This window comes from Doryrhamphus excisus, linkage group LG22, assembly GCF_037039965.1.
Source record: "Doryrhamphus excisus strain RoL-2023G ecotype Guam linkage group LG22, RoL_Dexc_Guam_v1.1, whole genome shotgun sequence".
Taxonomy (NCBI): domain Eukaryota; kingdom Metazoa; phylum Chordata; class Actinopteri; order Syngnathiformes; family Syngnathidae; genus Doryrhamphus; species Doryrhamphus excisus.
The window spans coordinates 12,786,221-12,813,193 of NC_136378.1; the positions used below are offsets into that span (position 1 = coordinate 12,786,221).

General features: G+C 43.0%; 4 protein-coding genes across 16 annotated transcripts in view; 3 read left to right on the plus strand and 1 right to left on the minus strand.

Annotated features, from left to right (window-relative positions):
• The window catches only part of aff2 (AF4/FMR2 family, member 2), a 98,321-nt gene extending 94,444 nt beyond the window's left edge, over nt 1–3,877 (plus strand). Inside the window, exon 26 of the mRNA XM_058062976.2 lies at nt 418–3,877. Coding sequence (XP_057918959.2) covers nt 418–539 — 122 coding nt within the window. The 3' untranslated portion in view covers nt 540–3,877. The remainder of the gene's footprint in view (nt 1–417) is intronic.
• Nucleotides 3,166–9,809, minus strand: ids (iduronate 2-sulfatase). Of its 2 annotated transcripts, XM_058063000.2 has the most exons (13): nt 9,581–9,807; nt 9,153–9,289; nt 8,908–9,085; nt 8,729–8,817; nt 8,417–8,617; nt 7,952–8,122; nt 7,748–7,874; nt 7,339–7,500; nt 7,063–7,169; nt 5,814–5,930; nt 5,033–5,143; nt 4,538–4,663; nt 3,166–4,475 (listed from the first exon to the last, which is right to left on the minus strand). In XM_058063000.2, exons 1-13 carry the CDS (start codon nt 9,645–9,647, stop codon nt 4,389–4,391), a joined length of 1,680 nt encoding a protein of 559 aa, XP_057918983.2. In that variant the 5' UTR covers nt 9,648–9,807; the 3' UTR covers nt 3,166–4,388. The 2 variants fall into 2 exon arrangements, with proteins under 2 accessions (XP_057918983.2, XP_078644423.1); XM_078788297.1 differs by lacking the exon at nt 5,814–5,930 and having other exon boundaries at nt 9,581–9,809.
• A 763-nt stretch (nt 9,810–10,572) lies between these two features.
• Nucleotides 10,573–12,895, plus strand: dcps (decapping enzyme, scavenger). Its single transcript, XM_058063005.2, has 6 exons — nt 10,573–10,882; nt 11,224–11,374; nt 11,434–11,579; nt 11,641–11,754; nt 11,959–12,069; nt 12,152–12,895. Exons 1-6 carry the CDS (start codon nt 10,685–10,687, stop codon nt 12,416–12,418), a joined length of 987 nt encoding a protein of 328 aa, XP_057918988.2. The 5' UTR covers nt 10,573–10,684; the 3' UTR covers nt 12,419–12,895.
• A 134-nt stretch (nt 12,896–13,029) lies between these two features.
• LOC131110173 (uncharacterized) overlaps nt 13,030–26,973 on the plus strand; it is a 29,014-nt gene continuing 15,070 nt past the window's right edge. For 3 of the 12 annotated variants that reach the window (XM_058062988.2, XM_058062989.2, XM_058062984.2), the window contains exon 1: nt 13,030–13,587. Coding sequence is in view for 10 of the 12 variants with exons in the window: in XM_058062984.2 (XP_057918967.2) it covers nt 13,523–13,587 (65 nt within the window). In the remaining 2 variants the exon portion in view is untranslated. Of the gene's footprint in view, nt 13,588–21,121; nt 21,833–24,803; nt 24,963–26,973 lie in introns of those variants that run through there. The other 9 variants (XM_078788113.1, XM_078788114.1, XM_058062991.2 and 6 more) reach the window with 6 other exon arrangements.

Genomic DNA, 26,973 nt, shown 5'->3' on the forward strand with positions numbered 1-26,973 from the left:
TGTATTATAGCATGATTGTGTATTATAGCACGATTGTGTATTATAGCATTATTGTGTATTATAGCATTATTGTGTATTATAGCATGATTGTGTATTATAGCACGATTGTGTATTATAGCACGATTGTGTATTATAGCACGATTGTGTATTATAGCACGATTGTGTATTATAGCATGATTGTGTATTATAGCACGATTGTGTATTATAGCACGATTGTGTATTATAGCACGATTGTGTATTATAGCACGATTGTGTATTATAGCACGATTGTGTATTATAGCACGATTGTGTATTATAGCACGATTGTGTATTATAGCACGATTGTCAACAGCCTGCTAATGTTGTCAGCTGTGTGAGATGGAACACCAGAGGTGCAGTTAGGTGTTCCAGCTCAAGCGTCTGTGTCTCCCCATGCAGACTTCTTTGAGGAGCTGGACTCTGCCATGGATCCGTTGAGTCAGCAGAGCAGCATGACCGAGCTGGTGCGATACATCAGACAAGGCCTGCACTGGCTCCGCCTTGAGGCTCACCTGCTGTAGGCGCTGGACCACAGCCAGATAAAAATGAAAAAAATGTGCCTGGGAGCTCGAACTGGGATAAGCGAGATGACACCCACAATGATGCTTTAGTCCCCCTGGGGGGCTTCAATGACTCATCACACCACGCTGCAGTAATGGCATTGACCAGGTGGATTCATTGGGCCAAAATCCATCGTCACTTAGGAATGAAAGGCAATCATGTGACTGGGACTGGCTGGGTACAAATGAGCATAATTAAGGCGTGTTTGATGTGGCTCTTGGAGAGACAACAATGATACTTGGGTGCATGTAGTTGGGAATATAAGTTAGATGTATTTTTAGCAAGATGGGATGGTTTTCCAAAGGAAAAGGAAGAGGCTGCTGTGATTAAGAAGGACAAGGCTTTGGAGGGAAGCGGTCGAGAGGAAACGTGCGTCTGATACGATCCAGCTGGGGAAGTCATACAATACATCAATTAGATAAGCATCATGCACGTACGGAGGCTCCTTTACAAACACGACAGCTGAATGAACAAAGGCTGAGATACGTCAGCGCTCTGAATCGGGGCTGAGCGAGGCGGCCATTGAGAAATACATGTTTTCATGTCCTGTCAATCATTTTAAAAGGGCAGTGGAAGCCCTTAGTGTGAGGCCAGCTATTAAGCACTCAATTCTTAAATGATGCCAAACATCAAGAAGAATTGACACACGTATGTAAAGGTCAGCTGTACAGGCGCTTCCGTGGTTACCAACGCTCGCCCAGAAGTTCATCAAAAACTTCATTTGGTCCGTACATGAGCTAGCTGCTCCAAAACTAGTTCAAGTGCAGCACAGGAATGTAGAGTGTCTGTGAAGACACACTCAGGAAGGATAACCCCCAAGTGGCCTTGCGCCAAAGAAAAGGAAAGCTCAGACGGGGAGACACGGCCAGCATAGCCGATCTTTTGGTTCGAATCTCTCGACTGTCATGACCATCATTAAGTCAAAACTCAAAATTCAACCCCTTCAGTACATTTTAGACCATTCTGACTGATCTTTCAACGCACACAGAATATTGTGCTCTACTTTTATCCGCTCTTTAGTAATCAGCAGTAGAACATAGGTAAGTTTCAGCAAAATATCAGTTCCCAACTAAAAAAGCATAACACAAATATTTTTTGCTTTCTATCACAATGTGATACTAAAAGGGCTTTTTTAACATCAAAATAAGTATTTATTTACAATTTTCACATTTGGAGCAGAGGTGTGTGTGTGTGTGTGTGTGTGTGTGTGCGAGTGCGTGTGCATGTGTTAAAATTTGCCAAACCTGAGCTTTGATGTAAACTATACAGTATGACCAAAGAATTCAAGTCAATCTCCCAATGCCACACAAACTGCCTATTTGTACGCCTTACTATTTAATATGTCCTTTCTCGTGGCTCAGTTCCAGCTCCCATGGTAAGCACCCCCACCCCCAGGCCCCCACCATGAGCAATGGCAACTTTGGACAAGATTGCATTGGATCCAATCAGCACTGGACATTTTGGTCGTGTGTTGTGTTGTTGTGTGTACTTGTGCTGCTGATTGTGTCAACATGAGGACAATAATGATGTTTGTGCTCCACAATAATAGACTGTGACTCCTGAAAACAGTGACGTTGTTGTGTTGTTGTTGTTGTGCTTGTTTTTGTCAATTCAAAATGAATGGACGATCGACTGATGTGAAACAAGATGTTGAAAATCTATATTCTGTAGTGTGTGTGCGTGTGCGTGTGCGTGTGCGTGCGTGCGCGTGTGTGATTGTGGTTGCCTTCACACAGCAACTAATTTATGGCAGAGTTTCCAGGGGTATACTGCAAAGGTGGCTTAGCGAGGTGTTTTGAGTTTTCAGAGTCCGGTGAACGTGGGAGCAGGAATAATTTGGTCAAAACTAAGATGGGAATGGTACTTTGGGATCACACTGATTTGCTAGTTAGCATTAGCCGATTCAGTTCTCGGGAAAGAGACTTTTGGCCGAGAGAATATGTTCCTTTTGCTCACTTTTTGAGCCGTGCACCAGGAATAAAATGCAATATGAAATATTAACAGCCAACATTAGCAGACGTATATGTCACAGTAGTCCTTGCATGAGTGCTCAGTCCTCTTCTGTTACAATATTTGCGGAGGAATGAGCACTCGGAGGCATCTTTCAACTGCAACAAAACATTTCTTTTATGTACTATACGTGTTAATATGTCAAAGCTGTGCAATGTTGGTCAATGAAGGGACTAGTACGGTACTAGTACTAACTAGTATAGTTAGTATAATAATCAGGATTAACTTGCACATTTACACACTCAGTATTATTTTACCAACGGTCCTCCCTCGCTCTACTGGCAGCAAGTGTTGCTCATCTTGTGTCTGGGATCGCTTGGCTTTGAGCGTATGTCCAATAATATGACATCATATTATTACCACAATATGACTTCTATGTGAACGCGCACGGAGCACAAAGCCGAGAACAGGACTTGACAAAGTAAGTTGATAACCACGGTTGCAGTACACTTCAACTTTGTTTGGGGAACTTTTGGGAACGTTTTGTTGAGCTGCATCTTGAGCACAAAGCCTGGGTTTGTTGATCCGATTTGGCAGTATACCCCCCCCCCCCCCCCCCCCACCGTACCCCCCCCTCCTGCTGTGTTGTTTTGTTTATTTTTCTGTCATGGTCTGTGTAAATCCAACTCATCCAGAGTGAGTGTTTTGGTTCTCAATCATGTGACCACTGCTGAATGTGTATGGAAGACAATGCGGATGTGCAAGGAAAAATTTCACTTTGACAAAAAAAAAAGAGAAAAAAACTCAAGTGCCTCTATTTGTGTCCAGTGGGAACTGCTCTATTTATTTAAGAACAAAGAATGAATCTAAGTGATTTTCCATACCATATTGGTACAAATATGAGATTGTTTTTGGTAAAATCAAATGTTTCCATGAGCTTTTTACTAGCGTTTATGATGACACTGTGCTTTGGCTTTAAGGAAAAGACAGTATGTGATTTAAAGTGTCAGATTTCCATCAGTTGTTGTTCTTTTTTTTTCCTTGATGTTTTGAGGGTTTGTCTGAAATGCCTGATATGAAAAATATTGCATGCAATAAATGGTAGCGTCAGACCAACGGCCATTTGTCTCTGCCATGTTTCTGTTGAAAGAAGTGTTGCTTTAAATGCATCAAGTTTACTGCTAATACTTTGACATTCAGGATGATGCTTTGACTAGCCTAAACGTTGTGTAAATACAAACGTAATCAGCTCCACCGTTCCATGGAAGGAAAAAGCACCCCAGATCATGATGGTGCCCCTTAAAACGTTTCAGGTGGGACCTCTTTGTATAAAACTTTCGTCCACCCTGCAATGTCCCATGTTTTATTAAGATTAAGATATGCTTTTATTCGTCCCTCAGTGGGTGGTGCTCCCATGCAAATTTCTCGTGAAGTATTGTGACATTGAAGGGAAACCAGGCCTTTGAAGATGTTTACTTCTTAAAACTCTTGTCTTCCAGATGCCATCTGATGGTTATTGGACTGCACTCAGCGCCAATAACAACCTTCATTTGGTCCTTTTGTCTTGGTAGAAAGCCAATTGGATTGTCCGGTGACATTTTGGGGGGTCTACCGCTTGACTTTTTTGTTCCATAACCCTCGCGATCTTGTTTGAGAAGTTTGAAATGGAGCGCCTTCAGATGGAAGGTTACCTCAAATTTTAATTCAGTCCATGAAAGGAGTTGATGCCGTTAAAAGATGACCTTGAGAAAGATGTACGTTGCAACAGCCTCCCAAATATTGCAGAAAAAAGGCTCTCCCTTATGGAGGTTGTAATGCATGCATACACCCTCTTCGGCCATCTGTTACCGTTCCTTCCGTCATCGCCACGCCTTCCCCCTGCTCCTCTTCATTCCTGCTGTGAGGTGGAGGAGCTGCAGCTCCATCCTCGTCTGTACGCTCACAGTCTGACGGGCGTTGCATCAATTAGGATAGCAAATGAATGGATAATAAGGTCCTACATACTTACAGTAGACAGGTTCGTCATCTTCCTCATCATCGCACCGTGGTCGGAGTCCTCGTAGACGTTGTTGTCCTGGGAGGGGTCATCTTCTAGCATGTACAGCTCTCCTGCATGGACGTCTGACACGTTGACCTTTAAGATGAGAGACATTGACGCGTGTGGCAAATATCAGCGACCTGAGACACATGACACGCTTCCAGAAAGATGAAGTTCCTGTCCTTTCATTACGGGTGGGGGGGGGGACCTCACAACTTGAGCACCAAAAGGTCATGCAGTCCCACCAAAATGAAGTTAAGTTTGATGGAATGGATTATGTCCATCTCCATTAGGTTTCAGAACCAGGGGCACCATATAGGAGGGACCCTTTTAGGAGGATATCAGGGGCCCCAAAAGACAGGTCATTGTTGTATAAGTCTTCTGAATGCCTAATACAGTATTTACTTGAGATCATTTAGCCATTTTCATTCAAGGGTCCACTTTGTGTGAAAAGTGACGTCTTACCTGATAAGTTTTGGGGTCAAAGCCCAACCATAGAGTGAATCTGTAGTCCCAAGAGCGCAAGGAGTAGCCCATTATTTTTATGTCCTTGAGGTAAGGAAGGTCAGAGTCCTCCTAAGAAAAGATAGCAGTGCATTAAAATATTACATTTTTTTATCTACTGGTTCTACTGGTTGTTGTACTTGAAGCAATGGCTGCCCAGAGAGAAATATATAACATTTTATGAAATGACAATGTTTTTAAATGTGTTGTCATGGTTGGATATTGCAGTGGGGGTGCTGGTGTCCCAACTTTCTATATCCTGTCTTCTTACACAGGAAAAGTTGACTGCGTGTGTGTGTGTGTGTGCACTACTGGCATGTACGTATGTGCATACAAGCTGTGAGTGAGTGCCATTAACAACTCTTCCCTTTACGGGCAAATTTCATTCACTTCATGACTCATCAATCACTTAATTTGTCTCCAACCTGTAGGGTGATCAATCAAATTTAAACTCTGTGTGTTTAAACTAGAGAGAAGATAAAATGGTGGGTTTACAGCTTTGAAACACATAATAACAACAATATTTTGAAAAAATAAGGTGGCTACTTTGCAAATTTGACTTATTGCGGGCTAATACGGGAACCTATCCCCGTAATAAACAGGAACACTAATGTAACTGAAATATTGTCCATTGATTTCTCATTCAGATGAAATTGCCCGAGTGGCCATCCCCAGACTGCATAATCAATAAAGTAAGTGAAGGATATGTGAGGATATGTGTTAAACAACGTAATGATGCTACCTGTGGTGTGTCACCAGGACGCGGGTACTGGCTGAAAGCCAAAGTCTCCCGGTTCTTTCTTTTCTCTTTATGATGGAAGACGAGCGCCAGGCTCTGTCCGTCCGTACACAGCTCTGTCTGAAGAAATGTCACTTTCAATTACCTCCGTGTGTAAGTGTGTCTGCATCTTGTTTTCAATTTGTTCAAACACATTCATTTGAAAAGACGACACAAAGCAACTTTATGGCAGGCTGTGTACACTCTGGACTGATCACCTGTCAATCACGCACACTCACAATCACACCGATGGGCAATTTAGCGTCTCCAATTAAGCCAACATGCATGCTTTTGAAGGAAAGCAGAGTTGGCAGAGAAAAGTGATTTACGCAGCTTTGTGTTTGTCGTGTGCCAGACGTGTGCTGGGAGCAGCTTTGTGATTTAGCGCAGGACGCCCATCATATCCAGCTGTTTACATCATCAAAATTCTTCTACAATCACTTTCTCTGTGTGAGCGTTGATCATTTTCACAGCAGGATGAACATTGCTAACTGATTTGGTTCATTTTTAGATTTAATAGTACTGCACTGCTGCCATTACCCAATGGCACTGCACTGGCAAGTACTGTATTTTCCAGACTACAAGTGGCTCCACAATAAAGAAGAGCACTGGACTGTAAGCCACATTTGAATATGGTTTTCCTTTTGGTGGCCTTTGTGTTGGTCTCTTTCAGTTCATGTTTACGTTGTATGTTTTCAGTGGTACAGAGGTACTGGCAGGCAAGGCTAGAGCGCCCTCTTGGGGCTGTCAGTGTAAAACAGATATATCGCTGTGCAGTATAAGACGCAGGACCAGCCAAACCATTAAAAAAGTGCGACAGTCAGGAAAATACAACATTTGAGATGGCCATAAAATGTGGTTGCACAGCACAAACCAACAGGAAGTCATCAAACATTTTAGATGCTTAAAAATACTCTACACATAAAATGTCAAATGTGCTTAATTATGGATTTTCTTGTAATGATATGCTAAATTTGACTACAAAACAGCACGATTTATTACTATATTTTTCAAAAAAAAACGTGATAAGTGAGGCTGCAAAATTCAAAACACAATGTTGCAAAGTGATGGTTGTGCAAGCTATCTATCTATCTATCTATCAAAGTGTCAGTTACCATTCATTTTGTACTTACTATTCATTTTGTGGCACTTCTATCATGTAATAGCCAATGTTGAGACAAAATGATTCCAGGACCAGCACCGTCACAAATACCTTGAGAGAAACATCAGGACATGGCGGAGGGGTTTTCAGACCAGCCAAGTGGGAGACTGTTGGAAAAACTGCAACCAGCTCCACCATATTGCTGACTACCTCATAGTCTGGAAGACAGAAGACCATCCTATCAAGACAAAATGTACAGCTAAAGGTAATAAGAACACATACAGCATAAATAACAATGTAACCATCACCACAAATTCCACATTGTTAAACTGTTACAAATTTCAGTAAACATGGCGGCGTTTGGTGCAATGCTGAGTGTGATCATACTTTCGAAGGTGGGTTCTGATTGGCTAAAGACATCAAGAAAGGGAAAGGAAGATCCCTTGTGGGGGGCAGGATCCTCAGGAACATAGACGAGAAGAGGTACGCGTGTTGCCACATCAAAGTTTGAGTATTTAGCCCATTCACCGTGCTCGCCTAGTGACCAACCTGAAAAGAAAGAAAGAAAACTATTTTGAAAATAATAGAATTCATGTGAGCTTTCCTTTTGGGACGTCAAACAAACAAACAAAAGCTATGATCACTACTGAAGCATCAACACTGCCCTCCAGTGGTAGACATTTCCTAGGGTGTTTACTGTCGCCACAACTCACCGACATAACCATGCTGCATTTGAGTGTTGCACTTTGTGCCAACCAAAGCGTCAGCCACACAAACTATTTACAAAAGCACTGACCGTGATCAGACGTGAAAACCACAATTGTGGTCTGAGCCAGCCCCAAGGTATCAAGTGCACTGAGCAGACGTCCAACCTGGGCGTCCATGTAGGACACAGCAGCGTAGTAGTGCTGGCGGATACGAAGCTGCAAGAAAACGACCCTCTGTGATGTTGGTGTTTGAGGAACACACACAATGAGATCATGTACAGAAGACAGAATACTTGGAAGTCTTTGGGAATTGGTCCATAGGGGAAGCTGATGTTGAGCTTTTGAACATCATCTCGCTTCCTAATGTCTGTCCAGGGGTTGTAGGCCACAGGCGGAAGGCGTTTGGGAACATCTGGGTCAGGGGCCAGAGTCATTTGTTCTACAGGATAGAGACGCAGGTACTCCTGTAATAATAAATGTTTTAATTGTAATTTCAAAAGCAGCACAAAAAATTAAATATGCATGGCGACTCATGTATGGCACTTTTAGTATATATTGTGTATAATCTACTATGTCATCGTCTATCAGGGCCATTTGCTTATTTTATGTTATGTGATTAAATAAAACTTTTTGTGAGTTTAACATGAAAATACAACATTTATAGGTCCGAAAAGTGGAAAAAGCATAAATAGGTCCCATTTAGGCATCTGCTTTTGTTGACGCCATCATTATGTAGATGAGAAGATCACATGATGTACCTGTGGTATCCTGAAAGGAATGTGAGGTTTGTGAAAGCCCACAGCCAGGAAGAACGGAGCATCATCCTCAGTCCGAGTCTTCAGTAGCCTCACCGCCTCATCGACACTCTCCATGTCAGGCAGTGTTCCTCCAGGCTGCTCCGTTACATTCACTGCACACAGCAGGTTGGCATGGAAGCGACCATCCTCTCCTTTACATATCTGGAAGGTTTGCGTACATTGGCTATGTCACATTAACATAGCAAATATATCAAATAGTAGACATTATATGTTGCGTGTGCTTCCACATATTATTGTTTCCCCAGGTTGTACCTTCTCTTTTTCAAATCTGAATGAGGCAGGGTGGTATGCAGGGACGGACCAACTGTAAGGGAAGTCATCAGTATGATTCGAGGCAATTCCTGCAGACACAAGTACAGTACAACCATTGTTGAAACGCCAAGAACACCGCAGATTGTTCTTTAAAATTAACATCCTGTTCACTTTCTCACCAGGGTGAAAGACTTTGCCCACAGACATGGTGTTGTAGCCCGTTGATTTAAAGTACTGTGGAAGTGTGGTGTAGTTTCCAGAATGAACTCTCCAGTAGGACTCAAAATCATACAGCCTGGTTGTGTCGGGTCTGCGACTTGTCAACATGGATGTGCGACTAGGAGCACATACAGCTTGCTGAAAAACACACACATTTCTTGATCAAATCAAAACGTGCATATTTCAAATTGCAACATTATCTTACCTGTGCATATGCATTGAGGAAAACATGGCTTTTGGATGCCAGTTGGTCAATGTTTGGTGATTTTACTGTTGAGTCTCCATAGCAGCCCAAAGATGTCCTCAGATCGTCAGCAATCATGAATAAGACATTTTGCCTCACTGAATGCATACAAACAAAGAAATGTTGTCACACCGACTTCATTGAACAAGGAAAAAAAAATCTCAACCTTTCAAAAGTTATAAGAGGAAGTGAAAACCATAATAAAAGCCTCAATATGTTTAATCCCCGCAGCAGAACAGTGGATAACAAGCATCCGTTTATTACCAATCACTGCTAATAAATTACATTAAACACTTACGCTGCGTGCCTCAAAGTCAGATATGACATCACAGGCAGTTATTTGTAACGTTCCGTATTTATTAATATTACTACTAACTTTGAAATATTACCTTTTGTCGCACCAACAGCAATCTCGGAAACAACGACGAGCAGACATATATGGACAGAAATGTACATGTTAAAAGGGCGTCACGTTCACACGTTTAAAGCGGCATTAGGATAAAGTTAAGTTAACATAAACCAGCCGTCACATCCAAACGCCAAACTTTTTGTCACAACAATTAAGCATTGTTGCTGTTAAATAGCTTCCTCTTTTCGGGAAGTGCCACGTTTTCATTCGCCCATCCTTGTATAGCCCCGCCCACAAACAATACATCTATTAGCTAAATAAGGTGTCAATCACTTTAACACTCGTCGCTGTCAGTTTGACTCGGGCCGTCTTAAATACTTACTTACATACTTAATAAAACATGAACAATTGTGTAAATATGAAGGACATTGTATATTAACGTTGTGTCGTTAATAATCATAAAAATGAATCAACAAGAGTAGTTGGAACTGAGAAGCAAAGCAAGCAATTATATAGTCTGTATATATATCCGAAAGTCCGCCATGATGGTGAGCTTGGTGGGGCTAGGCTCACAACAGTGTATGATAGCGCTGAGCTGAGTGTAAAATTGAGTATAAATTTATACGCTGTACGTACACTTTGATGAAATAGATGAATGTTATTTACTGAACACAATTAATTTATATGTGTAAAAATCAATTATGCTGCAGATAGGACCTACGTGTAGATGTCCATTTAAAAAAAACATGAGCAGTAGCATGAAAGTTACTTTTTCCTTCTTTATTTTACTTTTTTCTTTCCTTACAGTGTTACAAACACTGTTAACAATCAACATACAACATAATACTTGTATTGATAATTGTATGGATAATCTATAGCCTTAATCGTCATCTGTCTGGCTGAATTCAACTCATCACCCAGAGAAACAAACGAGCTCTAAGCAGTGTTCCGTGGACATGCAACGTTTCTGGATTCTGCTCACTATCATGGCGGCCAAACCGGCACAGGGCATACCCCGGAAGTGGATTTCAAAACGTGATCTACTCAAGTCTAATGTCCTTGGTTGTGAGTACAGCGTGAGCAGTCTCTCTCGTTTAACAATCTCTGGACACTTGCTCTGCACGGTGAGAAAGTGGCGTCAAATATGGCGGATGTTTCAGCGAAACGCCAACGAGATCCCGAGGCAACAAAAGAATTATCTCATCAAACCAAGACGGTGAAGACGGACTGTGAAAATGGTCGGGGGGAGAGTGAAAACGAAACAAATCTTCTGTCTGGTTTTCAAACCACCATCGTGTTGAGTGATTCTGCCAGGGAGAAAAATATCTTCGTCCACGGAAAGGTAGAACATGTGTACGCTTTATTAAAAAAAAGTAGAATGTATTGCTAATTCCTAACCTCTTAACTCTACGTATATGAAGACCAATTGAGGTTTTAATTCTCATTCAAACGACTGTGAGTAGTTTTAGCTTTGAATGTGGACTTCCGGTATGGCATTTCAAAGTACTAGTCTGTCACCCGATTGAAACGATTGAGTAATAATCCAGTCCTGTTAAATTGATAAATGATTATTTTAACTGATATCAATGTTTAAACTCGAATGGTGTAATTGGACATGTCTGTCCATGTAGACATCACTGCATTCTTAACATGTGGTGTCTGGGTTGCCCACATAAACAACAGCTGGCCGATCAGAACGCCGTGGTCATCCTGGAGAAGACTCCCATCAGGGAAGACGCCCTGGCTGACATCTTCACCGCTTCCACTCTGAAGTTAGAAATGAGGAATGACATCTACAGCACCTATCGTCTCCAGGCTCCACCACACCTCAATGGTACGACGAGACAACTGACTTGTCAAGAGGAAAGATGGATGACTTGTTTGTGATTTCAGAGATCAAGGCGACCCTGGTGTGTCCAGCTACTGAGAAGCATGTCAATAAATACCAGCGTCAGGAGAGTTTCCTGGTTGAGGAGACGGCAGAGGACTACCAGTCCATCACTCTGCCTTACATCCAGAAGCAGAGTTTTAGCGTGCAGGTCTGTATCTGTTTCAGCGCTTTATGTTGTATGCGAGGTTTTTAACATCTTCACTCCTTAGTGGGTCTACAACATATTGGACAAGAAGGCAGAGTCCGAGCGGATAATGTTTGAAGATCCAGACCCAGAGCTTGGTTTTGTGCTCCTTCCAGATTTCAAATGGGACCAGAAACAGGTCAGATTTTTGCACATGGTATCTCGTGGTCTTCTGAACATCCCAACAGCCAAACTGCCAAATGTGTTTGTGCTAGGCCACCACAAATAAATAATAAATAAATGTCCCAGTGATGTCACAATGAGGAGTAGTAAGAAGTTTACTTGATTGCCAGTGGGTGTCCAATACGATGAACTGTGTTTCATTATGGCTGTCCTCTTTCAGCTGGATGATTTGTACTTAATCGCCATCACACATCAGAAAAACGTCAAGAGTCTGAGAGACCTGACATCGGAGCACTTACCGCTGCTTCAAAACATCTTCCAGAAAGCAAAGGTGAGGCCACGTCGGCTTTATCCAAGTACTTGAGACCTTATTGTTGTGTTGTGACAGATCTGTTGATTGCGTGTCCCACCAGGAGGCCATTGTCAAGCATTACAGTCTCCCAGCCAGTAAGCTGAGAGTCTACCTGCACTACCAGCCGTCTTATTTCCACCTCCACGTCCACTTCACCAAGCTGGGCTATGAGGCACCAGGCTGCGGGGTGGAGCGTGCACATCTCCTCGCAGATGTCATCCAGAACCTCCAGGCTGACCCTAATCATTACAAAACAAGGACTCTCTACTTCCCCCTGCGGGCAGACGATGGGCTGCTCACTCGGTTTAAAGAAGCTGGGAGACTGTAAGGCGCTACAACGTGGTGACTAGCTGGTTTTTGTCCACCCTCCTGATTTCCTTTTTTAATTTGTCACACTTAAATGTTGCAGATCATCCCAAAATGTTCATGTTAGTCAATGACAACACAACTGAATACAAAATGCAGTTTTTAAATGAAACGTATTATGCAGCCCACTTTCTTTCACTTAAGAGCCAAGTACTTTTTAGCTGCAGACCATTTTTGTATGAAAAGTGTATTTTTTTTGTGTGACAAGCTGAATCTGTGCATAAATGATTTATGTACTTCTTTTCTACACGTGGATTCTAAACATCAGCTTTCAAAATGAAGCAGTCTAATGACTACGTAAAAAATTCTTGTAGTTCTAAGTGTTAACTTCCACATGAGGACTGTGTTCATGTTGACATCCTGTAGTCATCAGAAAAACTGCTGGATGTAGTATTTTTTTATGGAACAACAATAAAAACTTTACATGCATGTAACATTATCAATATTTTATCATATCCTTTAATTATGATTAAATGTCCATAATTAAAAACTTCTAATTAAAAAAGTAGAGATACATGTGCTTCCATAACCTAACACTAGATGTCAGTGTTCTATTGAATGAAGGTTTAACTCAATGTCAGTTCCTTCTTCCTACTGTGCGAGAAAATAACCTGTAATAATATTGAAAAATATTTGATTTGAAAATAATTGTACAAAGAACCTAGTTTCATGGACGTATGTTTTATTGAATTGCTTCTTTTTGTGATCAAAAAGTGAGTTGGGCAGTGCTTCGCTTTGTAACTACGATGCCTTTAGGTGTTGCTCCGTGAAAGTGAGACGTACTTGCTCAAACCTCTATCCATTGGCCCTTTAGCAAAAAAACAAAGACAATACTTGCAGTTCTTTGATACACATTTTGAATGTTATAGTTTGATTTCAAGAGTCTTCTTCAAAGGTGTCTTCTTCACAGACGTGCACACATAAACAGCACAGTGCGGTGATGGTTTCTCTCTTCTCTAATATTTCCGAGGCGCTCCTGAACGCACCAGGAGAGAGCGGACGACGCCGAGCAGGACCGAGACCATAATAATCCAATAATCCAGTCATTAGTCCTCCAACATCGCTGATGTCTTGGCTCGGCTCGCTGAGAGATGACTTCATTCTGAGGCCGTTTGAGATCCAGGAGACGCGGTGAGTCCTGAAAGACGTTAAAGACCAACTTTGGCCTTGTTTGGAGCTCCGCTGGTGATGTGATTGGTGATCGATACGTGTGCTTTGTTGGAGTTTGGGCGTCCGCCCAAGTCAGGAAGCGTGACTTCTACGTATCTGTGCTCTTTGGACAGACTTCACTGGAAACATGCTGTTATCTCGGAACTAAGGACTTTTGCGAGTATGTTTGGAAAGATGACTTTACTTTACTTTGGTGTGATTGAAGACAAACTTCTGATGACAAGACACCATGTCTTGTCATTTCTTTTAGTCTTGTTCCATCCCTGAAGTCGATGTCAAGATGTGACAGATCATAGTGTGCCAGCGTTTGATGGACAGGTCAAGGGCGGTCCAGATTATCCCGTTATCTTTAACTGTGAGGGATCCACTATCTAATTAGCCCTGCTATCATGCTATCATGCTATCATTGTGTTTGTGATCCGGGGCCTTGGATAGATCCTGTCTTTTATGCTATGCTAAATATGGAAATGATCACACATGCAAGGGGGACATGCCTCAAATGCCAAAACCCGAACCCTAACCCCTAAAAGAAATCCTGCAGGTTCACAGACCAAAACTGAAGTGAGCCAGGAGAAACCAGAACCTGAGGGGTGTCTCCTTTAAAGACATGAGCGTGATGGCCCGTAGGGACGTACACATCATCAACTGGTCAATTATCAATGTCATACTTACATTCTTATCTTTGCTAACCTGTTCACTTGCTCACATCTGCTAATGCTAGCTAAATTGAAAAAGGAAACCAGGTAGCAAGTCGCTAATTGTGCGACTGCTAGCTAACTGCATTAGTACGAATATATTAGCCCGTAGGGAAGCAACACATCTGGTCTGTGCCACAAATAAACTCTGCTTTCCCGTTTCTGCTCCACGTAGAATCGAGTTTCATTGACTGACTTGATCTTGGTGCTCAACGACGACTCAGACAAACACCCGACTTTTACTGACTCATGGGGGCTTGATGAAGACTCGTGAGTCATTTGTGTGGGACAAATTCATCATTGAACAAAGACTCGAGTTTCATTGACGGAGACTTTCACTAACACATGGGTGCTCGACTAAGACTCTCGTCTAACTTACTCACAAGGGTTCCAACAAATTCTAATTTGACTGACTCATGGGTGCTTGACGAAGACTCGAGTTTCACTGACTCACATGGGTTGGATGAAGACTCATTTTCACACGATGCTCGATGACGACTCAAATGTAACTGACTCACAGGCTTTGGACTTTCACCGACTCGCATGGACTGGATGAAGACTCGGTTTTCACCTTTCACAGATTCATAAGTGTTCAAACGAAGACTCCGGCTTCACTGACTCATTTATGCAGGAGAACCTCTGACTCACTGACTCACTGGTGCTTGATGAAGACTCGAGTTCCTCTGACTCATGGGTGCTCACCAAGCATCCACAGCTCTCATGTCCATCCTTTTGCGAGTTTCTGCACACGTTTTGTGACGAATGATTTGAGGTAATTGAGTACCCGATTCACTTTAGTGTGTAACTCATAAGGAAAGGAATGGCAGACGTTGATTTTAGGTAAACACTTGGCCCTAATATTGTACAATATCATAGCCCAACCCTATATTTCTGTGTTTGGACGTTGATGCACCTTTGCTCCTGTTGGCCGCCGCATGTCAGAGCTGGTAGTGTGGGTGTGTGGGGGTGTGGGGGTGTGGGGGTGTGTGGGTGTGTCACAGGCATCCTGATTAGAGGGCTGATCAGGTCATCTGTCACTCGGCCATTGGACATAGCATGTGAGCGTGTGCAGGGACGTCACGTCCGCCGTCCTATCATGATGGCTCATCATACATGGGAAGACAAGTCAGTGTTTGTTTGGGCCCCACGGTGTCATGTACACTGTGTCACCGTGCAAAAGCTGTTTCACCATTGATTGTCTTTGGTGGAGTTCAATGCCGGAGCTGCAGCAGGATAATGATCCACAACGCACCAGCAAGTCCACCAGTCCATGGGTCTTTAGCAGGAAATTGAAATAATGAGGTTTTAACCTGAATGTGGCATAGAGTGGTGGGGATGATACAGAACAGCATTCTGGGAGAAGAAAGTATAACTCCAAAGCATAAGGTTGAATATTATATATTTGCATAATTGCAAAATATCTCCTTGGCTTCAATATTGTGTCATTTACTGTTAGTGTCATTTTGACAGGAATGCCAGGAATTTCGTAGTAATGTTGAGGCAGTATTGAGATATTTTTGGCAGGCACCGTATCAAAGCGACAGCAAACGTTCTGACATGTCTTTGCTGTTTTAGTGAAATATGGAAGCTGGAGATAATCATAGTAATCATAGGTACGGTGTCATGTCCGCCCCAGGAAGACAATAAAACACATCGAATAGGTTGTCTGGAAAGAACTTATTCTTTTGGTGGTATTAGTAGTAGTGGTGGTAGTAGTAGTAGTAGTCGTAGTTGTAGCAGTTTCTCAGTGCTGTGACACATAGTCCCTCCAGCGTGTCCTAGGTCTGCCCTGGGGACTTCTCCTGACTGGGCATTCCCGGAACACCTCACCAGGGAGGCATCCGGACTCGATGCCCAAGTCACCTCAACTGGCTCCTCTAGGAACTAATGCTAATGCTAATGCTAATGGTTTTATTTGATTTGAACATGCACCAGATTCCAATTGAGTGCATCCCATAACCTGTTCCCAGTTCCACATGTTATTTCTTTCTTTTAAGTAAGATACGGTAGAACCAGAGAGCAATAGTGTGGAGTGATTTCTGATTGAGCCAAATTTAGCTTTGTTCAATATTGAAATATTTCTGGCCACCTTATGTTGTATATTTTTAATATGAGGTTTCCAGCTCATATTTTCATCTATTGTGATCCCCACAAATGTATTTTCCTTCACCCTTTCAATGTCTACACGTCTATTTGTATTTGAAACTAGACCTCAAACTCAAGCCTGTGAATGCAAGGTTGTGTCATGTATGTTTTATTTTCAGTTTTGCATATCATACAAAACCTTTGAAGGGGAAAATATGTGCCAAATGTTAGAAGAAGCAGAGTAGGTGCCAACAAAGAGATAATGTCCACACACACACCACACTTGGCCATAAAGCATTTCATAGACTTGAAGAGGTTGTTTGGTTTTTATCGCCTCATAAAAGACTCAGCTTGAATGTTGTGTATGTTGGTGATGAAGAAAATGGTGCTGGGAGGGGGTTTTTTTCATGTAAAAGAACACACGCACGCACGCACGCAGCATGCACGGCGGCAAACTGGGGGCATGAGGGGTATGATTACGGGGTTATTTACATTACAGCACTGAGCGACACAGAAAATCAGCAAGTGTTTGACAAAGCGAGAGAGAGAGAGAAGATGGCTTCCAGATGTGAGGTGGAATTCAGGGCGCCGGAGAACAGCTCCTCCTCCTCCTCCTCCTCTTCCTCCTTCCCTTTAGTTCTTCACATGAACATACAGTAAATAATACATATTTCATTCCATTCACAAACTAGTTCTTTTGACCTGTTCGTTCATGATCGACACGCCACTACTCGGTGGCTGCCGTCATGGCTGCCGTCATGGCTGCCGTCATGGCTGCCGTCATGTTTATGTCACAGGTTTTTCCAACAGTGCTGTCAGGTTATTGAAAGGTAAAAACTGCATTATGAGATATACTATCTAATAAGTCCTATTTTTGGTTGTTTAATGGAATATTGCTTTGGTTTTCACGTTTCAATTTTCATCCGGCCTTTTGGGATTGATTCAGAACAAAAATAGAAGTAGCGCTGTGGTCATTTAGGGGTGAGGAAGTTCACAGCACTTCCTGGCAATTACTGACAGTTTGTTGGTCCGTCTCATGCCACTTGAAAAAAACCCAGATACAAATATGAGAAAGAGGTCACAGTGTGATGTAGTAGAGTTCCACACAAGTGCAAACTACACCCACAATAATAAGCGGAGACTCTGACTAAAGGTCAAATCCACCTCATGTCAACACTGCTTTCGTTAACTCTTAAAGCCGAGGGTGTTGACGCGTATTTTTGATCCTGTGTAATTATTTATTGCATGGATGTCACATGACTAAATGTGGGTTTATAAAGGGACCACCACCCTGCGCTATTCAAGATGGTCTCATGTTTGGAGAGCAAGACTCGCCCAGTTGGAAATGTGCGAGTGGCCATGTGGGTGTTCTCAGGGCTGCTTCAGGAAATACCAATATCCACTTTTTTTTCCTTCCCAGGGAAACTAACCGACATTCCTCTTGGCTGCATAAACACATTGATAAATATATATACTCGCACAGTTTCACACGTGCACACATGCTCTTGGATGCGCCGTGACGCGGTGAGAAAGTCAACACACACACTGAGACGTTTGATAGTTTGTGTTTTCAAGGACTCGTCTTGTGTTTTGGTGGAGGTTTAAAACCAAGTCCTGGTCCAGGGGGCTTAGATATCTAAATAGAGGGTGTTAAGCTAAACCACTGTGATGTGAAGATCCTATTAATACGGGGGTTCCTCGGTCTACAGTGTCTACCAGTTTTGTAGACTAGTTTTGATCTTACCGTTACTAAGCAGCACATGCACTGGAGATATACTGTCAAGTTATATATAAATTTCAAGAAGAGAATACACATTTTATAGAGAATAAGTATAGTTTTACATGCCAAAAACAATGCAGAAAAATCCTAAATGGCAAATTCAATGAATATTTAGCATCGATTTGACTTCTATTGTTCTTAGCTCTGGAGAAGGAAGAGCAAGTTTGCACTTTGCTGCAAGTTCTTCTTGACTTAATTAGCGTTTCTAACTTCTTTTTTTTTATATCACCTCGTACTTTGGTGCGGGACAAAAAAAATTAAAAACCTTAGGAAAGCAGGAAGTGAACAAATGTAACAGTTAGTGATTGTAAAAGTACCAGATGGAGGGGTAGGATTTAATAAGCTTTGCTTCTTCCTACTCCTTTTGGACATGTGGAACTGGGAACTGATTATGGGATGCACTCAATTGGAATCTGATGCATGTTCAAATGAAATAAAACCATTACCATTACCATTACCATTACCATTTTACCGATCTGCTGTTACTCACAATTTTCTTTGGCCCCATGGTGGTTTATTTTGCGGCTTTGTTTGGGCTCTCGGTTATGCGGAATGATACACAGGTAGACGGACCACTTTGTTACATGCAATGTTTGGCCGTGCCATAACCGAGAGGGGTAATTTAGGTGAAAATTAGGTGAAAAACCTTATCATACCAAAGGGTGGGCTTAAGAAAACTGAGGTTGGACTGTATTTGTATTGGTTTGACAACATGCACGCTCCAATTCCACCATGTACGAGTGCTTGATTTTTGATTTAATTTGACCACATATTGGAATAATAACATCTCTCTGGTACTCCCATACCTAAACAACATGCTATAATTGGAGGGAATCATACCTCTCTCATGCAATCTGAGTGGTTTTATGGGCAAAAAGTCCAAGGTGTGCTGACCTACATTGAAGTGGAGATGACCTTGATGTGGTTTACGTTGCACTGCTTTTTCTTGGAAAGGTTGTGCTTTGATGCGCCAGCGTCTGGTGTAACTTGTCACACGGTGACAATTGCTTTCAACACAAGACTGAAAAACTGATTGTGTGATGTTGAACCGCACAGCCTGGCCCAGCATCACAGCATATCCCGACACACGTGTTGCACACATGAATAACGAATCAGTGTGTGAGAGTGTTTCTTGTGTCCAACATGCCACACCGCAGCGGCAAAGAGGACCAATTGATGACATCACCCAGAAAAATCACTAAGTGTCCAGTCAGATTAGCATCATGTTTGTGTGGTAGCCGGGATTTTGCTATGATTTATTGTGATGTGTTCCAGCTCAGCTGTAACATACCTTCCCTTTGTCCACATGCATTTCTAAAGGATTGCAATATCTTGTTGGCGTGTTGTACACACCCTGTGTACTGTGAAACATTGAAACACACACACACACACACACACACACACACACACACACACACCATCTTCAATAAATATCACAGACAAGAATCGGTCTGAACATGTCACAATTGAGAAATCAATTCCAGCTCCTCGTCTGTCGGTGATATGGTGATTCATGGCATCTCAGTGATTCCCATTGGACTTCAAGGCAGTCGTGTGGTTAGCGCGCAGACCTCACAGCTAGGAGACCCGGGATCAATTCCACCCTGTCTCTAAAACATGCTAGGTTAATTGGCCGCTCCAAATTGTCCATAGGTATGAATGTGAGTGTGAATGGTTGTTTGTCTATATGTGCCCTGGGATTGGCTGGCCACCAGTCCAGGGTGGACCCCACCCCTGGCCCGAAGACAGCTGGGATAGGCTCCAGCACCTCCCGTGACCCTGGTGAGGATAAGCGGTAGAAAGTGAATGTAAGGGGAAGACTATAAGCGCTATATTTGTGGCATTGCTGTAAGCTTGGAGTCTACTCGTTAAGGCTGGCTAATTCTCCAACGATGTGGACGTCCGCCTTCTTTTTCTTCTTCATGAGCTTACATCCTATGAAAGGATGTGCCTGGCATAGGAGAATCTCGCTCAAGATCAAACCTCGTGCCACCTCGTAGTCGCACACAGATAAGCCAGTGGAGCTGTACTTGCTGTCGGTATTTACTGTAAGCTCCCTACTTACTGTGATCGCCCCCCCCCCCCCCCCACTGAGACAGATCAAATAAGTAACACAAGGCGAGCACCTGTTGTCAGTGTGAGATGAGGATGACCCAAGTGCAACTAGAGTTTATTCCACTTTTTCTGCTTGCGGTGATGCAGACATCATGGGTGGACGGGAACGCCATCACTAGCATTTAGCCGTCAATACAAGCTGTGTTATTGATTTTTAGGCAATGGAAAGTAGAACATGGCCGTGTGCCAGGCAACCGTTAAATCCTACTCAATAGACACCAAGCAGCAACCTGCACAAATGCAGTGTGGGGACAATTTGCACTAAATACTGTCATAATAAGAACTCTTCTCATATTTAGTTGATCTTAATGGACATGACACTGTCCAAATATGACAAAGAGTACAGTTGTTGAGTACAGTTGTACACCCTTGTTAAAGGAATCAAAGTCAGGTTTAATCATGTTGTGGATGATCAGTGTCTTCTGAATGCCTCATATTTATATATATGGCCTATTATTCTCATATTCGGCCCTTTGTATTGAGTTGTGGACTCCTATAGAGCAGCTACACTCAATAACCTGCACTTTCTAGGTCTTCCAGAATCTGAACCTATTCCAGCTGTATTTCCTTGCACTACCAAATGATCTGTTTTAATATACTCCACCCATGGTCCGCCTGTGGGCACGCCCACTCCACTGGGATTGATCCCACTCAGCTTGTACCCGGGCACACCCATACAAGGATGTCACCGACTGGATGGATGTCACTGTGAACCAGTATTGGAAAAACCGAGTGTTCAGATCCCAGGCGTCTTTCAGGGCAAACCTCATTATGTGAAACTTTGGCATCGTTTAACACGAGAAAACAACATTCTAACAACATTTATAGGTCAGTAAAGTGGAAACGGCATAATAGGTCCCCTTTAAGATGGAAAATGAATCGTTTTAATTCATTTAGGCCCAAAACACGTACAGTTTTAAACAGCCTGGAACTATAATATAAATACTTTATAGCTTGTCATCCAGGACATAAAACTTAGTAAGTTCAGATAACAGGATGGAGGAGTGAAGGAAGGTTTGCGGGTAGTCCCCCTCCCGCTCCTGCGGCCCTCCCCCGGCCCTCCTCCCTGTGCAGCATTACCATCCATGGTGACCAGGAGGAGAGGAGCATGGCATGCAGCATTTAGCCACTTAGTCATGTAGTCCATTGTTTCCTCTTTATTCCAACACTCTACTGTCTGTCGCTCTCACAGGGTTGCTACCACAGGAAAAAAGACCACAAACTCCTGACTCATTTGCAAAGAATCAGTGCATGCGAGTACAGGCGCAGTTAACATTGGCCTCTTTTTGCCAACATTTGGTTCAAGGGAATTCTCTATGTAATTTGACTACAGTGGAGCCTCAGAAGTGGGAGGACTTTGACCGGGACGAGAGATCTTCTCGCACACTTTCAGAGAGAAGAGATCATCTTTTGTGTGCAGTTTGAGGGATCTCCAGAGCGTCATGTTGGACTATTTCTTTTATTATTATTAACAGGGTTTGACTCGCGAGTGCAGCATGGCAGGACTGTATGGATGCTTCAAGAGCAACAAGTAAGTTGTCACTTCAATATGATGTTTTCTCAAGAGGAATTATTTCACTCCCAAAAGACTGCAGTCATTTTCACCCCCCCCCCCCCCCCCCCACACACATATACTGTATTGGCATGTGTTCCTATACAGTTGTCTTTTGTTCCAGTATGCTGGCTAATGAAGCTCTTGTCTTCGTTGATTGAGACAGTTGATGACTTGTAGTTTGGCACTGACAGTCAGCTGGATGAGTCAGAGCTGATAGACTCATTTTTTTGTTTTGCTGCAAGTGAATGATTGCTCACACTATCCCAGAAGTGAACCTTTTGTTTGTGTTTGTGTTGTTGTGCATGGAAATTAACGACAGACATGACTCAGCATCAGTCACAGTCTTGCTTTGGATAGTCCCGGTAAAGTTCTTAAAAGTGATTTACTGTATGTGCTTTTGGAAGGGTTCTATATATATATATATATGTATATATATATATATATATACACACACACACACACTGAGCAATCTGCTGGGCTGGGAGTATAGAGGTTTTGTATAATGACTGCCTTGAGCTGCCTTCATCTACAGTCAAGCATCATTTTAGTTCCAGATGTGGTATGCAGAGCTTAACCCATTTTACTGTCTTGATGTTTCTTCTGGGTCTCATGACATGACAACAATGTGAGGCTTGAAAAGACCCACTTGGCAAACATTTGGTCTGTTTGTGTGGCACAGTGAGCTCACAGGCAGATTGCTTTAAATCAGTGTTTCCCAACCTTTTTTGAGCAAAGGCGCATATTTTACGGTAGAAAACGTCTTTTCAAACCTGTAAAACTTGACTTAAAATTGCTACACGGGGGGTGTGTGGCAAGTGGGGGTTTTTTGAGTGTGTTGCTGTAAATGTGTTCTCGTCCTGGGGGGGACTGAGTGGGGGTGGACAGGAAGTCGGGGGTTCAGAGGGGAGTTTCAGCTTGGCGTAGGTCACGACCACAACACTTACATGTGTTACACTTACATTGGGCCTGCTGTGAGATCATTCCAGCCTGCAATAAAAGCCTGTTGCTGGGAGGATCAAGTCTGGTGCTTGTGTGTTTCATCAAACAATTCCAGTCACTGGAATGACTGACACCTAGTGACCAGTGTAGAATACTACATATCATCACATCTTTGAATGCATCTTCTGAAAGCTCACTGCATTAGCCTTAACGCATTAATGAATGCATTCCACACAGCATTGGAAAGCTCATGCAAAGTAGCTACCAGTGGTAGATGGTGACTGTAGCTACTGCCATCTTGTGTTTCTTCCTTCAATGGAACAATGGAGCTTCAGGTTGTGCAGGGGCGTCACGCGGCAGCTGGCCGTGTGACTGAAGCTCTGTGTGCTAATGACTGGATTTTTCAACAGAACAATAACTGCACTCTTTGTGTGTTCTCCTGTTCTAAATTCATTTGGGGATGGATGGCAAGGGACGTTTACAAAGTGGACACCAGCAAAACATTTAAGTTTACAGTGCCGCAATTGATGGATGATTTGCTTTATTACAAAGCTGGTGTTCGTCCGAAGCTTTTTGGCGTGAGGAGATGCACACTGGCGCCGGAGTAACATGACTTTGTTGAGCAGGAATGGCGATGCAGAGGAAAATGAATGTAGACAGTACACAGTGACTGATGACAATGTTTGGTCAGGTTCTGTCTGGAGTCCTTGTAAGGCTCATTGCTAAGAACACGTTCCCATTTCAGGCGGGGGGGGGGGGCAGAGGACCTCATGTCGCAGATAGAGATCTCTGAGACAACGGAACCCCAAAAGGAACATCACATCAACATGTCTGAAAAGGAGTAGGAGGGACCTTATTCAATCTTACCCCTCTTTAATAATGATATGTAGTGCATGAGAAAGTTTACAAGAAAGCTATGTAGCTCTTTTTGGCCTCAGTTATTTCTTAGCGAGTACAGTAATCCCTCGCCATTTTGCACTTTCAGTCAAACTTTCAAGCCGAAAAAATGAATCCTACTCTGGTCACTAGATATCAGTAATGTTACTGGAATGGACTTGATCATCCCAACAATCGGCATTTATTGCAGGCTGGAATGGTCTCACAACAGGAACAAGTCTCGTGGTCTTGACCCACGCCAAGCTGAAACTCCTCTCTGAACCCCCGATTTGGTCGAAGGTCTCGAAAGCTTTCTGCGTGGTTTATCGTGCTTAGTGTACCCATCCAGCCGGTGACATCCTGTTCAAACTGTTCAAGCTGAGTGGAATCAATCCCAGTGGCGGGCCATGGGTGGAGTATATTAAAACAGACCGTTTTGGTACTGCAAGGAAATACAGCTGGAATAGGTTCAAATTCTGGAAGATCTAGAAAGTGCAGGTTATTGAGTGCAGTTGCTCTATAGGAGTCCACAACACAATACAAAGGGCGTAACATGAGAATAATCGTTAATAATGAATGAATTTTTAAAGGGAATGGATTATTTCAAGTGTGCGTGGAACCACTCGTTCACTAAGACGTTGTTAAAGTGTCTTATTGTTCCGATGAGAAGTAGAACACAGTTGAGGATATCCTCTCGGACAAATTCCTCAAATCTCCAATTGAGTGATTTCCCTGCAGCTATTCAGGCCTCGACGAGTTGACTTTGTCACAGGCTGTTTTATTTATAAGACTCCGCTCGTGGCCAAGCTGCCTTGACTGCTGCCAGATGACCAAAATGCGTTCAAATTCAACTTCTCACATTGATGGCACTGACCCTTTGGGAGCATGTTGCACCCGTGATAATGCCGATATCACCAGTGCCAGATTGGAATTGTGAGTGAAATGTGTTGGATAGTTTCACCCGTAGTCACTGTCTGCTGGCCACGCAGGAGATGAGCGTCTCAAAAGGAAGTATGTTGGCCAAGGAGTCGTGTTCTCACTTAAGAATGTCAGGCTTGCTGGAAAGACAAGGAGAGATGGGAGATGGGAGATGATGACTTATCCTGACACGTAGGAATATGAATAGAATCACGGTGGACGCCGCTGATGTGAAGGCCCAGCACACTTTGTTTCACTTTTTCTATTTATTATGACTTATTTTGTCCTCTGCGTGTGTTCCAAGTGATTTATGGACCTGCTGAGGAACACCAATCAACTGAGAGAGAAAGTGAGACAATACCAGACAAACAAGGTCAGTGGCGCTGCTGAGATGATGAGAACCGTAATCGGTAAAAGCGGAGGGCTTGGACGTGCACTTCAAGTGCCGTGTCTGAGCATGTGCAAATACGTCACAAGCATTCTTGGGATTCCCAGATGTACATTTTTTTATTTAATGCTAAGAGTCCACTGGGCTGGCGCCAGTTGGTTCCAGTTCGCGCCAAAGATTATGTGATTGGCGCATAGCGGCTCGCTGTGGCGCTGAATTAAAGTTCGCTCGGCATGTTGCCACGTTGCCATTATTCGGCGCTACAGCGAGCCACTACGCACCAATCACATAATCTTTGGCACCAACTGGCTCCAACTGGTGCCAGCCCAGTGGACTCCTAGCATCATTGCCGCAACTTGGCTCGCGCCATTACAATTCCAGTGGATTCCAACAGGCGGATTGTTTGTGACATTTGGTTCCACTTGGTGGACACTTCGACGAAGATTTGAAACATTTTGAAATTTTCTTGCCGCCAAACTCAATTTTTGACATCACTACGGGCCACCACGAGCCAGTTGGGAGGCAGTTTGAGCCACTGCACGCCACTAGGCACCTTATTGGCCACACTAGGCGCCACAGCAAATTGCATTGGCGCAAACTGGCACCAACTGGCGCCGGCCCAGTGCCCTCTTAGCATAACATTGTAATTGGAATGTCTCCATTCGTGTGTCAGTCATCTTTAGGTTTTCTGGTTTCTGGATTCCCGTCATCCATATCCTTCCCTCCCTGTAAATCCAGGGCCGGGGGTTCATCAGCAGCTTACCAATGTCACATTACCAAACTCGACCCATCTGCTCCTCCTTTGTTTATCCTCTCCTCTGGGCTTCAGTGCCTCAGATGTTGCATAAGATATATTTTATTATCAGTCACATGACTTCACTTCAGTTCTATGTTTGTTTGTTTTTTATTCAAACATAGAACAAGAAGTTCTTGTCTGCATGACCCTGTTTGGAATTTGTAATTGAGATATGAGTGTCATCTAAGTAAATAAACGGTAAAAGTAAAGTCGGGGGGAAAAAAACGTTGAAAGGGGAACACGATGTTTCCTAGTTTCACTTTAGTTTTCGACCAGGACTTGCTCCATCTACGTATTCTGTTGCCACGCGCACGTAACTCATCCTCTTCTTCTTTGTGTGAAGTATTCCATTAATTATGGGAGTATGTTAGTAACCATGTAACGTTGAAGCACAGAACGTTACAAAACAAGGACCGCCTGTGTGTTCTTTTCTGTGGGCCCCCTGATTGCTAATACAGTCAAACCCTTATTAGCTTTGCTGAGTCCACTGGCATTCTGGTTCTAGACTAGACTAGACTAGTTTGGTTCTCTGTTGTAAAGGCATTTTAATGTCACTTGATTCAATCTTGCCTTTTTCGATGATGATGAAATCATTGATATAAAGCAATCCCAGTGGCTCATTAATAAGCGGTGTATGGCCACCCTGCTGGGAGTCTGGTGACACTGGTTTCATTGAGGAATTAAGGAGAATTAGACTGGATTTGTGTTACGTCATGCAGGCAGGGGCCTTCAGAACAAGTCACACCCCCGCAGCTCTTGTTTGTTTGCACACTTCTACATCTGAACAACGCTAACCTCGGCACACGCCATATTGTCTCCAGTCTGTTTGGAAGAAATATGTATTGTAGTGTGTGTATAGGGTCAGGGTCAGGGTCAGGGTCAGGGTCAGGGTGAGTGATTGTTGTTTGACCTGCCTAATAAAGGCAGGCCTTTCTGTGCTAATCCATTGTTATGTAAGTTTTGGCTGGCACAAACTAAAGACACTGTTTAATTCTCTCAAAGCTACTAAGATAGTTGTCTTAAAAAACATGAAAGAGTCAGATGACAACATTTGCCTGATAAAATGAAGGAATGAAAGCCTCACGGTGGTATTTGAGGTTTTTGCATTTTAGAAGCATTGCACAAGAGAACGTGTTCAGGCTTCTAGAATGTTTTTTCATATGTGAATGGAAACTAAAAGGCGGGGTTACAGTTTCTTGA

Excerpts from the sequence above, each read along its gene's own strand:
- ids (XM_058063000.2), bottom strand. The coding sequence starts at position 9,647 with ATGTACATTTCTGTCCATATATGTCTGCTCGTCGTTGTTTCCGAGATT. Across the intron at positions 8,818-8,907 it reads GGGCAAAGTCTTTCACCCTG|GAATTGCCTCGAATCATACT; the intron begins GTGAGAAAGTGA and ends TTGTGTCTGCAG. Across the intron at positions 8,618-8,728 it reads TCAGATTTGAAAAAGAGAAG|ATATGTAAAGGAGAGGATGG; the intron begins GTACAACCTGGG and ends CAAACCTTCCAG.
- dcps (XM_058063005.2), top strand. The coding sequence starts at position 10,685 with ATGGCGGATGTTTCAGCGAAACGCCAACGAGATCCCGAGGCAACAAAA. Across the intron at positions 11,375-11,433 it reads GGCTCCACCACACCTCAATG|AGATCAAGGCGACCCTGGTG; the intron begins GTACGACGAGAC and ends TTGTGATTTCAG. Across the intron at positions 12,070-12,151 it reads ACATCTTCCAGAAAGCAAAG|GAGGCCATTGTCAAGCATTA; the intron begins GTGAGGCCACGT and ends GTGTCCCACCAG.